The 11,992-nt window shown below is 56.9% G+C and overlaps 2 protein-coding genes across 2 annotated transcripts; both read left to right on the top strand.

Annotated features, from left to right (window-relative positions):
* Positions 1 to 745: 745 nt before the first annotated feature.
* Positions 746 to 3,997, top strand: LOC127595038 (elongation factor-like GTPase 1). The gene is given in 7 exon segments (XM_052056747.1): positions 746 to 1,645; positions 1,793 to 1,930; positions 1,976 to 2,308; positions 2,369 to 2,491; positions 2,606 to 2,802; positions 2,872 to 2,950; positions 3,011 to 3,997. Coding segments are annotated over 7 exon segments (2,757 nt in total).
* A 3,127-nt stretch (positions 3,998 to 7,124) lies between these two features.
* LOC127595037 (uncharacterized) lies at positions 7,125 to 7,933 on the top strand. Its single transcript, XM_052056746.1, is given in 2 exon segments — positions 7,125 to 7,860; positions 7,863 to 7,933. Coding segments are annotated over 2 exon segments (807 nt in total).
* Positions 7,934 to 11,992: the final 4,059 nt, after the last annotated feature.

The following is an 11,992-nucleotide window of genomic DNA, read 5'->3' as shown; positions in this document are numbered from 1 at the left end:
CAGCGGTGAGGTCATGAACAAGGTGCTCGGCTACACGGCCGTGGACCTGGACTGCAGGTTCATCAACGTGCGCTGCCAGGAGAACCACTTCGGCAATTTCGTGACAGACCTGTTCCGGGCCTACACCCAGAGCGACGTGGCCTTTATCAACTCGGGGTTCATCAGGCACGACTCGGTCATCGAGGCCGGGCCCTTCATGGTCAAGGAGATGTTCAAGATCATCATCGACCTGATCGGGATCAAGAAGATGACTGGGCAGCAGCTGCTGACCCTCTTTGAGGAGGGGGTTGAGAGGTACCCTGCGCCGGAGGGTCGCTTTCCATCCATCTCGGGTGCCTGCATCACTTTCGACCCCAAGGCCCCGCCCGGCCAGAAGATCGTCACCGCTACGGTTGGCTAACAGCCGCTTGACAAAGAGATGGTGTACACGGTATCAAGTAATTCGTTCCCTCTGGATGGCAACGACGGATACGCCTCGCTGAAGGAGATCCCGGACCACGTGGAGAAAGAATGCCTGATCCGGAACATCGACCTCCTGATGGGCTTCTTCCGGCAGTTCAACAAGAAGCAAGCTTCCAAAGAGATGGAGGAGCTGGAGTTGTGCCGGGTGAAGAGCAAGGTGTCCTAGCGGTTCACCAAGCTGTTCAAGGAGGTCAAGGAGGTCGACGGCGAGAAGTTCGTGGTGATCGCGCCTCGCATCGAGGGCCGTATCAGGACCGTTTGATGACCTCTCATATATAAGTAAATGGAAAGGACTGGCAGGCTCGACCGAATCCAGCGCAGTGGCGGGGACCCCCGGCTGGTCCGCAACCTCTGCATCCTCGCCCATGTTGACCACGGCAAGACCACCCTCGCTGACAGTCTCGTCTCCTCCAACAACATCATACACAAGCGACATGCTGGAAAACTGCTTTACATGGACTCTCGGACGGACGAGCAGGACAGAGGCATCACCATGAAGGCCTCATCGATCAGTCTGCTGTTCCGGCCGGATGGGCGGCCCGAGCATCTTGTCAACCTCATCGACTCCCCTGGCCACATCGAGTTCGGGTTCGAGGTGTCCAGCGCCCTCGCGCTTACCGACGGTGCACTTATACTGGTGGACGCGGTTGAGGGGGTCACCAGCCAGACTTACGCCTGTATACGCCAAGCCTTCAACTAGCAGGTCAAGGCTGTCCTTGTGATCAACAAAATCGATCGTCTCATCCGGGAGCTTGAGCAGACCCCTGAGGAGGCGTATCGCACGATCGCCCAGGTCATCGAGCACGTCAATGCGGTGCTCGGTGCCATGGTTAGCACAGCCGAAGGAGAGGGCCTAGTCGAGGCGGACTTGATTGACTCCTTGGAGCGGGGCCTCTACTTCGAACCTCAGAAGAACAACGTTATTTTTGCGAGCAGCATTGACACCTGGGCGTTCACCATCCGTGACTTTACACGGCTTTTTGCAGCTCGGCTGGGTGCCCGCCCCGAGGCACTGCAGCAGGTTTTATGGGGTGAGCACTACTTCGACCGAAAAACCAAGAAGGCAGTAGCCAAGCCGCCTCGAGAAAGCAGCCGGCCGATGTTCGTAGAATTCGTGCTAGAAAACATCTGGAAGGTCTACGGCGCCTGCAAGGGGCATGAGGAGGAGGCCGTCCGGAAGATCGTGGGAGGGCTGCAACTGAAACTAGAGATCGACCATCTGATGAAGCTCGACTAACTGACCATGATCCACGCGATCATGAACGAGTGGATCCCGCTGGACAGGGTCGTGCTTAGCACCATCATCGACCAGCTGCCTTCACCCGTCTAGGCCCAGCCACGGAGGATCACCCGATTCTTCCAGGAAATACTGGACTGCAAGGACCCCTCCGTCGAGGGGCTGAAGCAGGCCGCCCTGCAGTGCGATAATTCGGAGGATGCGCCTGCCCTTGTGTTTGTCTCCAAAATGGTCAATTTTTCAAGAGAAAACGTCAATGTCAGGGGCCTCGAGTAGCCCTGGAAGGGGAGCCGGCTGCTGGGCTTCGGAAGGATCTTCAGTGGCCGGTTGCGAAGAGGACAACCGGTCTACCTGATCAGCCCGACCCCTAAAAAGGTCATCGACGAGGAAGGCGAAATTGTTCTAGAGCGAGATATCCAGAGGATCGAGCTAGGAGGACTGTACATGCTGATGGGGCATCAGGCGGAGGCAGTCTCTGAGGTGAGCGCGGGGACGGTGTTCGGCCTGGGCGGGCTGGACGAACTGGTGTTCAAGACCTGCACACTGAGCACGGTCGAGAGCTGTCCCTCGATCACTCCGATCTTTTCCCACGCGAAGAACATCCTGAAGGTGAGAGTATATACACCCGAGCTGTAGCATCAGGAAAGATTGCTGGAGGGACTTCGCAAGCTGGACCGTTCGGACCCGTCGGTCACCCTCACCCTCGAGAACAACGGGGACATGGTCCTCACCACGTGCGGCGAAATCCACCTTGAGCGTTGTGTCGAGGACCTGCGGGCTGCTTTCAGTCAGGTTCCTGTACACGTCTCTGACATGATCGTCTCCTTCCGTGAAACGATAGTCTACGACCACCCCGAGATCATCAACAACCGAGACTACATCGCCTAAATGGCCGCCCTTCGAAAGCACGAAGAGGTACGAGCTGAGAAGCTCCGGCTGCGAGAAGAGATGCTACAAGATCAGCTGGTAGAGGACGAGCGCAGGCTCAGGAAGGAGGAGGCGATAAAAGAGTGGGAGGCGCATGTCGAGAAATACGACGCGGACGACATGACAGTCGCAGACACCCGCTACTTTCTGAAGCCCGAGGACGAGCAGGAAGAGAAGTTCACCTACTAAAAGCTGGAGAGGCGGGTAGACCACAAGAACAAGGGCAGGACGGTGGCTCCTCGCAGCCCCTTCATTAACATCCGTGAGAAGACCAACCTCGTCCACAGCACCACTCCCAACGAACTGATCCAGCTCACCATCAGGGCTCTTTCTTTGCCCTTCGCTTTTGCACAATTCCTTTAAAAGCATGCCTCTCGGTTCCAGAAGGTGCTCTACCGGGACGTCCCTTGCGAGCAGCTGAGGAGGGTGCTGGCTGAAATCGCGGACTGCGCTTGCGACACGATCGAGGACGGCACGATCCGCAAGCTGATCCTGCAAAAGGCATGCTGTCTGGGCCCTCAGAAGAGCGGGCCTAACCTCCTAACCTTCAGGATGATGGAGGAAGAGCACAGTCTGTTCGCTGGCAAGAGCAGGGACTGGCTGCATATCGAGGACTTCGAGCTGGTTGAAAAATATTTTAACGCCAGTAGCCGGGAAATCATCAGCGCTATCACCTCGGGCTTTGAGCTGGCTGTCCAGTCGGGCCCCCTTTGCGAAGAAGGAATGATGGGCGCCCTTTTCGTGGTCGAGAAGGTGGAGGTGCACCCCCAGGCCCTCGAAAAACTGATGGCCAAGTACGAACCCTCTGAAGACGAGGAGGGCAAGGAGCTGCGCGAGGCCTCTACTAGCACAAAGCGCATAAAGGACCCTTACGGGCCTCTGCTCGGGCAGCTCATCTCCACCACGAAAAGCCTCTGCCTAGAAGCTTTTCTCGGAGCGAACCCAAGGCTGGTGGAGCCGGTCTACCACTGCACAGTAAACTGCGGGCAGCAGCACTACGGGCCGGCCTTCCACGTGCTGAACAAGCGGCGTTCGGAGGTGCTCAGTGACGACGTTCAGGAAAACGGGCAGTTCAATATTATCCAGGCGCATCTGCCGGTGCTGGAGTCTTTCGGGCTGTATAAGGAGATGCTGACGAAGACGCATGGGATGGTCAACCCCCAGCTCCAGTTCGACACGTGGCGGGTGATCGAAGAGGACCCCTACTTCGTGCCAGCCACGGCAGAGGAAATCGAGGAGCACGGGCTCGAAAACCTCCTGCACAACAAAGCCCGCAGCATCATGCTGGGGGTACGCAAGCGGAAAGGCCTGCCCGACGGCAAACTCGTGATCGCCCCCGAAAAGCAGCGCAACCTCTCAAAGAAGAAGTGACTGGATTGACCATGTTAGTCGGACAAGATCGGGAGTCATTCACCCGAGGGTGAAATTGGACTTGCCGCCGGGCGGGTTTTTGACGCGGACACTGGTGCGGGCCTGCTGGTCAGGCGCCTGCTGCTGGCCCCCGGGCGGGCTGCTGACCTTGACCGAGGTCTTGCCGTCCTGCATCTCAAATTGCGAATGGTCGGTTCACTCAGGGCATTATCCCGTTGCTGAGGTGCTGGTAGTTGTCGTACATCGCGCTGTAGCTGTTGTTGAACGAGGCTTCGATCAGGTCCTCGGCGTCCAGCTCTTAGTCCAGCAGCGGCCCTGCCTGCCCTGACAGCAGGTCTTTGTGCAGCTGCAATGTCTCGCGGTGGCTGATCAGCTGCTCCAGCCCTTTCTGCAGCAGGTCCTTGTAAAGCTGGAACCCCGCCGAGTTGAGCCCGCCCATGATGGCGATGTACTCCTTGGTGAGCTTGAAAGGGGCCCGCTCGACTGCCACTAGCTTGCCCGGGAACCGTCCGAGTGCGAAGGCAAAGTCGATATGGATCAGACAGCCCGAGGAGTGGACCAGGATGTTGCCGTTGTGCCGGTCTTTGACCTCGCAGATATAGCAAAACAGCGAGTAGCCTACCAGACTGCGGATGAACCTTTCGCGGGCGAGCTCCAGGTCTTCGAAGGAACCCTCGTAGAACCGTTGGAGGGAGCCGCCCCACTCGGGCAGCTTTTTGATCTGGTCCACCGACAGAGTGTCTTAGATGAACTCGACCAGGGCGTGCCCTTCCTCTACCGGCAGAATCTGGTAAGGCCAGAGAATGATCCCCAGTCCCTCCAGGATCTTCTTGCAGGTAGTCATGAAATTCAGCACCAACACCTCCCGCACGATTCCTGGCTATTCCTTTGCCATCAGGCTGAAGCCCTGGGGCCGCTAGCCGAACTGCGTCCGCCGGGACTAGCTCAACAGGCTTTTTTGAATAGGCTCTTTCGCGATACCCGAAAGCGTGCTAAACCCAAAGACGCACGGAGCACTCTTCTTGGTCTGGAACCTGCGGACATCCTCATTGAAGCGGACGATCCTCTGGCCCAGCGAGAACGGGTGCAGAATACAGCTCCGCTTTTCTTCCACTCCTTAGTTGTATTCTTTTATCAGGCCTGTCAGGGCCTACGGGTCTGCCTCTTTGGCGCCGAAGGGAGCTAGCTGCCGGTAGAAGTTGATCGACCGTTCTATGCATTCCTTTGCGGGGCTGTCCATGCAGAGCTCACGCAGGTGGTCCAGGGTCCCGCTGAAGGAGGATGGGACTAAGGACACGAGGGATGCACGCAGGAAGCAGCGAGCGTGCAAAAGAGTGAGAGGGGATGCTTCCGGCCCGAGCAGCTACTCCAGCAAGACAGGCATCTCATGCTTGGCAGCCAGCATGACCACCAGCGGGATAGCCTCAATAACCTCATCCTCAGAGAACGAGCGCAAATGTTCCCTAACAGTTTCAACCCTCCCCTTCTGAATTTCCTTAGTGATTTCTGCGATGACCAAGTTCATTAATAGATTATGCAGTTTGAATGTGTATGCTGGACATTCAGGATTGGCTTCGTATCGTGAGCGGCAGGGACTGTGCTCTGGGCAGGGGATGGTGGGAGGATACGTAGTGGGGTTGGAGAGGGCTGTTTGGGTAGGGTGCGGGGATCACCTGTGGAGGCGGGGGCTGGGCAGGGATGAATGGCTTCAAAGTCTGGATCTGCGGGTTAGCAGGCTTGGGCTGTCGCTAATCAAAGAGCCGCCTCCTGATAACTGTAGTGCTCATTCTCTTGATCTGAGTGCGCGAAGGCTCTTGCACCTGCTTTTCGAAGATTACCTTGCGAGGACTTGCCAGCTGCTGTTCTGAACGAAGCTGGAGGAACTCTGCCATGCCTTTGTCGAATACCTCATGCCGAATGTGTAGAGTTCGCTTTGAAGAGCGGGCTGCCTTTTGAAAGGATTCTAGAAGATCAGCGATTTAGAGAGAAGGGTCTTTAGACTCCTGCAGGATAATGAACTTGGGGATTCCTGCTTAAGTTTTCTTTAGGGCCTGCTTGAGCTCATCCTTCTTGTCTGCCACTCTCCGTTGGATATCGTCTAGCTATTCCTGCCCGACTTTTTTGAGAAGCCGGGAAAAAAACTCATCGAGTTTATTCTGACAGGCAGTCCTTGCAGCCTCCAGTTATCTAACCTTTCGGTGGGAATTCTCCAGAGCCGACTGCATTTCGTGTGCCTCCAGGCTTTCTAGTTGGTGGATGCTGCGCTTCAGGTGCTGCAGCGTGCGAGCGAGGGGCTCTTCAATGGGCACCAGCTGAGGCGGATAGCCGAAGTCCTGGTGGTCCTAGCGGTGAGCTAGAAGGCAGTCGTCGCAGAGTGGCAGCTGGCATCGTGCTAGTGAGGACAGCACCATCCGCACAGAAGCGGGTGATGAGCCGGTCCGCGTGGTAGTAGCAGATCATAAAAATCAAGGATTTGATTCCCAGCAATAATAAAGTAAAGCATGAAGGTAAATCCCTATTACGGTAACGACGGCACTGGCAGGGATACCTACATCCAGAGCGTCAATGGAGGCGTCTTTGGCAAGAGGCATGAAGTCCGGGGCAAGATGTTCTTCACTTGCACCCTGAGGGCCCCCAGGACCACGCGCGTTGAGCCGCCGAAGGAGGCACAGTTTAGAGTCAACTACCAGAGCGATGGCAGTGGCAGGGACAGCTACGTCAAGTGAGATGCTGACCAGGACCACCAGCGGTGGCAACTTTTTTGCTTACAGAGGAGGCAGCAGCTACGTCGAAGGGTTGCGCAAGACCGATACACTATGGCGACCTCGAGGCGAGACCTTCTACGCCAAGCGCGGACAATCCGGCCCCCGCCACCGGCAACGGGCCCTGAGCAACCGACTATCCGCACCCAAAGAGCGAGAGGACGAGTACTGCGCAATGCGGACGACCTTCCGACAGCTGCTAGGAGAGCGTGGCAGACACGAATACGAGAAAAGCCATTTCTGCTGCGGTGCCTCATGAATGCAGACAAGATATAATGCTGGATATTGTCACAAAGCTTTTGCTGGTGTTTGGAGTCAGAGAGCCTGGCGAGTAGCTGTGGAGGGGGTGGCTGGAGCAGCACTCGATGGACTTTCATCCTTCGGAAGTGGTCTTTAGAAGGACCGTCTTTGGCAATAATGTACGGGCGATTGTCTCGCACAACCTGAACCCTCTCCACAGCTACAAGCTGGCGCTCAACCAATTCGCGGCCCTGACGGCCGACTAGTTCCAGTAGAGGTACTTGAACGACCCCTTCCATTCAGAGCCTGTGTAAGTACCTCCTAATGAATCAATTACCGAGCTAAAGGATGTCAACTGGAACGCGGCTGGCTACGTGACAGGAGTCAAGAACACAGGTCAGTGTGCCTCGGGCTGGGCTTTCGGGGCGGTCGGCTCCATGGAATTTTTGTTTAAGTCGAAGACTGGGAGGTTGATCAGTCTGGCCGAACAGCAGTTGGTGGATTGCGACAGTAGTGACTATGGCTGTAATGGAGGCTACACGAACACGGCGCTCAACTACGCCCGGTCAGCAGGCATCGCCTCGACCGACACCTACCCGTACACGGGGGTGAAAGGCACCTGCAGGAAGTTCACCCCAGTGCTGAAGCTGAACTCGGTGGGGCTGGCACTGAACTGCAACGACGTGTACAACACCCTGCAGCAGCGGACAGTGGCCGTGATGGTGGACGCCCGCAACTTCCAGTTCTACAGCTCAGGAGTGTTCACGAACTGCGGGACGGACGTGAACCACGGGGCGCTGCTGGTAGGAGTGGCGAGCAGCAACTACTGGTACGTGAAGAACGAGTGGGGCGTGAGCTGGGGGAGTCGGGCTACATTCGCATCGGGATTGGCAATACCTGCGGGATCTGCCAGCGGGGTGCCTACCCGCTTTGACATAATAACTGCATGAATTCAAAAAGGATCGAGGTGCCCGGCTGGCTGAGGCCGCACTCCCGGGCCAAGTGCTGGATCGAGATCCCTCACAGCCAGGCAGACCCCTTCCGCAAGGCCGTCTTTTAGGAGCTCAACCCCATCAACTTTAAGGCTCGCTGTCAGCTCGAGGACGGCAGCCAGGAGGAGGTCAAACTGGCCTCCCTCCACCAGCGCAGCGGCCAGCTCTCGCGCCTTGAGGACCTGATCGACCTGGAAGTGCTCAATGACGCAGAGCTGCTGTTCTACATCCGAGAGAGGTTCGTGCAAGGCCACATCTTCACCTACATAGGGCCATCCCTGCTGGTGGTCAACCCGTTCCACCTGGACCCCCGCCTCTACACTTCGGACATGATAGAACGATACCAGACAGTCACCATCCGAGACGATGACCCTCGAGGGGCTCCACCCCATATCTACGCGATCTCAGGCAGTGCCTTCAAACGGATCCTGTCGCGCAGACGCAACCAGTCTATCGTCATCAGCGGGGAGAGCGGGTCAGGCAAGACCGAGACCAACAAACACTGCATGAAGTTCATCGCGGCCATCTGTAAGCGCGGTGATGACGGGGTCGAGATCGAAGACAAGATCCTGGGCTGTAATCCGATCCTCGAGTCTTTTGGGAATGCGAAGACCGCCCGGAACGACAATTCCAGTCGGTTCGGCAAATACGTCCGGATCTACATCGACTCCCAGAACCGCATCCGAGGCGCCCGCATCTCCAACTACCTGCTCGAGAAGTCCCGGATCGTATCAACCACCGAGCCCAACTTCCACGTGTTTTACTCGATCATCGGCAGCCACCTCAAACTCCCCAAGCGATACTACTTCAAGCCGGCCTACCGATACCTGCCGCCCGAGGAGAAGGCCGCCTTTTCTTACGAGCATGTCCGCGAGGCCTTGCTGCTGCTTGAGATCGATGAGGATACCGTACTCCGGCTGATCTCGGCGATCCTGCTGCTCGGCGAGCTGGATTTCGACGAGTCGAGCTTCAGCGATACCTCGCCCTGTGCGGTCGAGGGGGGTGAGCACGTGCTTGAGCTGCTGGGGGTCGGGCCGGGCTTGCTGGCATCCCTGGTGCAGACCACCCTCACCGTCGGAAAGACTGAAATCGTAAAGCCTCTTTCTCGCAGGGATTGCCAGGACAACCGAGACTCACTCGCGAAGGCCATGTACGAGAGACTGTTCGGGTGGCTGGTCGAGAAGCTGAACGAGCGGCTGCGAGTGGAGTAACAAAGCGAGGCCGCAGTGCTGGGACTGCTGGACATCTACGGGTTCGAGGTGCTGAAGACCAACTCCTTCGAGCAGCTGTGCATAAACTACACGAACGAGCGGCTGCAGCAGCTGTACATAAACCAGGTCTTCAAGGAATAAAAAAAGATATTCGAGAAGGAGGGGCTTGGCAAGTATTCCCGAGAGGTGATATACTCGGACAACCAGCCCATCCTTGAGCTGCTCGACTCAGAAACAGTCTCGATCTTCAACCTGCTCGACGAGTCATGCAAGATCTCCAGTGATGAGGCTGCCTTCCTGGCCAAGATTAAGTCCACTTGGAAAGAGCATCCCAACTTTCCCAAGGGCAACCGTAACCTCCCCAAGTCCTTTATCGTGCGCCACACGCCCAAGGAAGTCGAGTACCAGGCTGCCGGCTTTCGCGAGAAGAACCGGGACTACTTGAGAGAGGACCTGGTGCGCGTGCTCAGCCAGAGCGCCTACCACGACATCGCCAACCTATTCCCCATGGCCCTCTTCCAGCGCAGCGAGGCCTCCAAGACCCTGAACCGAAAATTCCGGCAGGAAATCGGTGAGCTGGCGGCCGAACTGTCGAACGAGCACACGGATGTGCACTTCATCCGCTGCATCAAGAGCAATGAGGCCCGCAAGCCCATGGAGTTCGTCTCGGGGCTGGCTCTCACGCAGATCAAGTATCTGGGGATCCTTGACACCATCCGCATTCGCAAGGAGGGCTTTTCGGTGCGTATCGACCATTAGAGTTTCTATTCGCAGTTTGGGGTGGTTTCAGCCCTGCCGCCCTACGCTCTGCTGGAGGGGAAGCCGGTCAACTTCCAGGCCCTTGTGCAGGAACTGTTGGGAGGGTGGTATCCTGAGCTGGACTCCAAGGCGGTCCTGGTAGGCAAGACCAAACTCTTCATGAAGGATGAAACCTACTAGATTCTCAAGACTCTCTATGCTCACAAGCTGGAAAAGAAGCAGCGCATTGTCATTCGCCTGCAGGCGGCCTTAAAAGCGGCCACTGCAATGAAGAAATACGCCCGGTACAAGCGAGGAGTGAGGCTGCTGCAGTCCCGGCTCAAAACCTGCGCGGCCTACTCCCAGTACGAGCGCAAGAACCAGGCGGCGACGGTCATCCAGAAATGGTTCATCCGCAGACAAAACGAGGTGCAACTACGTGTCATCCGGGATTCACTGATGACCTTCCAGCGCATCATCAAGACGAAGTACTACAGCCTCAGCTTCGAAATCAACCGTGAAGCCGCCTGCGTCATCCAAAGAGGCGTGCGGAACTGGATCAAGCGCAGACACCGCAAGCGCGAGCTCGAGATGAAACGGATCGTCCTGGGCTCTCTTAAGACTGCGTGGCAGGTCATCACGATTATCAAGATTGACCGGCTAAGTCCTTACCTCAGGCATCTGGCATTTCTCAGGCTCAACAAAGCCTCGCTTCGATAGATTAACGCGACCCTTTCATGCAATGAGCTGAACAAAACCCTCAAGGCTGCCAGTGTGCAGGGCTGGCTTGCCCGGAGGCACCGTGCGGCCTCGAAGATCCAGAGTTTCATGAGGATGAGGTGGCTGGTCGAGCTGATCACCAAGATGCGGGGGTCTGCCCGGCTGATCCAGAGGCACTGGCGGCAGTACTACTACAAGAAAGAGGCAGAACGCCGAGCCCTACAGGAATTTTACTCGCCTTACCTATTCCGCCTGTAGACTCTGCGCCACGAAATAAACTAATTTTTCTTTGGCCCCCACAAGAACCCAATCCGAAAAGCGCTCTCCGAAGAAAGCCCCCTTGTCACCAAATCGCATCTATTCCTTGCGCCGCTTGACATCGAGCCTCTCACGTTGTTGGACGATGCCTACCCTGACGGCAGCTGGCTGAAAAACCTCAGGAAGATGATAGCCGATGGCTTGTAAAAGGGCAATGAACTGCAGTACCTTGCCATCGGAGAGGCCCACACTCTTGCGGCCACAACTTCGGGCAAGGTCTACGGCTGGGGCCTTAACGACCAATTCCAGCTTGGCGGTATTCAGTCGGCCACCAAATGCGAGCACATTGAATTGCCAGCCAGGGCGGTCTCCATCTGGGCCCATGACAACCAATCGGCAGTCTCGGTCAGCAGTGGAGCAACCTTCCGGTTTGGACGAGTCGACCCCAGACACAAAGAAGGGCCGAAGGAATACATGGGGCTAAACTCAAGGTTCAGGAACTTGAAGGGAGACCTCGTGCAGGACAGGTCCTGGCCTCCGATCGAGTTTCCGAAGGCCGAGAAAGTAGTGCAGGTGGCCTGCGGGGCAGGCCATGTTCTGGCCCTCACACACCTCAAACGGATGTACTCGTGGGGCTGGGGCTAGCGGGGGCAGCTGGGAACCGGCAGACTCAACAACCAAGCCATGCCAAAGCACATCCCCACCCCCTCGGCAGTCCTGCAGCTGGCTTGCGGGTACCAATGCTCGGTAGTGCTGCTCGAAAGCCGTTCGATCATGTGGTGTGGCACGAACGGGTTTATCCGGAAAGTAGGGGAGTTTCAGGAGGTGAGGCTTGGTGAAAGATGGTCGTGGCTGGTGGAAGGGAGGTACCACCCGGTGCGGCTGGTTTGCCAGTGGTCCAAGACGATCAGCTTTGTGGGGGTGACCGTGGCGTGCGTGCATGGCCCTCTGCGTAGCAATACCATCCTGCGCAACAAGATACTCGAGCAGCTGACCAAGAAATGGGTCAAGGAGGATATAGAATCCGTGAACCCGCCCTTCGACGCCAACCTGGCCAAATACTTTTCGGAGAAG

This window comes from Hippocampus zosterae, unplaced genomic scaffold, assembly GCF_025434085.1.
Source record: "Hippocampus zosterae strain Florida unplaced genomic scaffold, ASM2543408v3 HiC_scaffold_367, whole genome shotgun sequence".
Classification (NCBI taxonomy): domain Eukaryota; kingdom Metazoa; phylum Chordata; class Actinopteri; order Syngnathiformes; family Syngnathidae; genus Hippocampus; species Hippocampus zosterae.
This window is presented reverse-complemented; position numbering and strand designations above follow the sequence as displayed.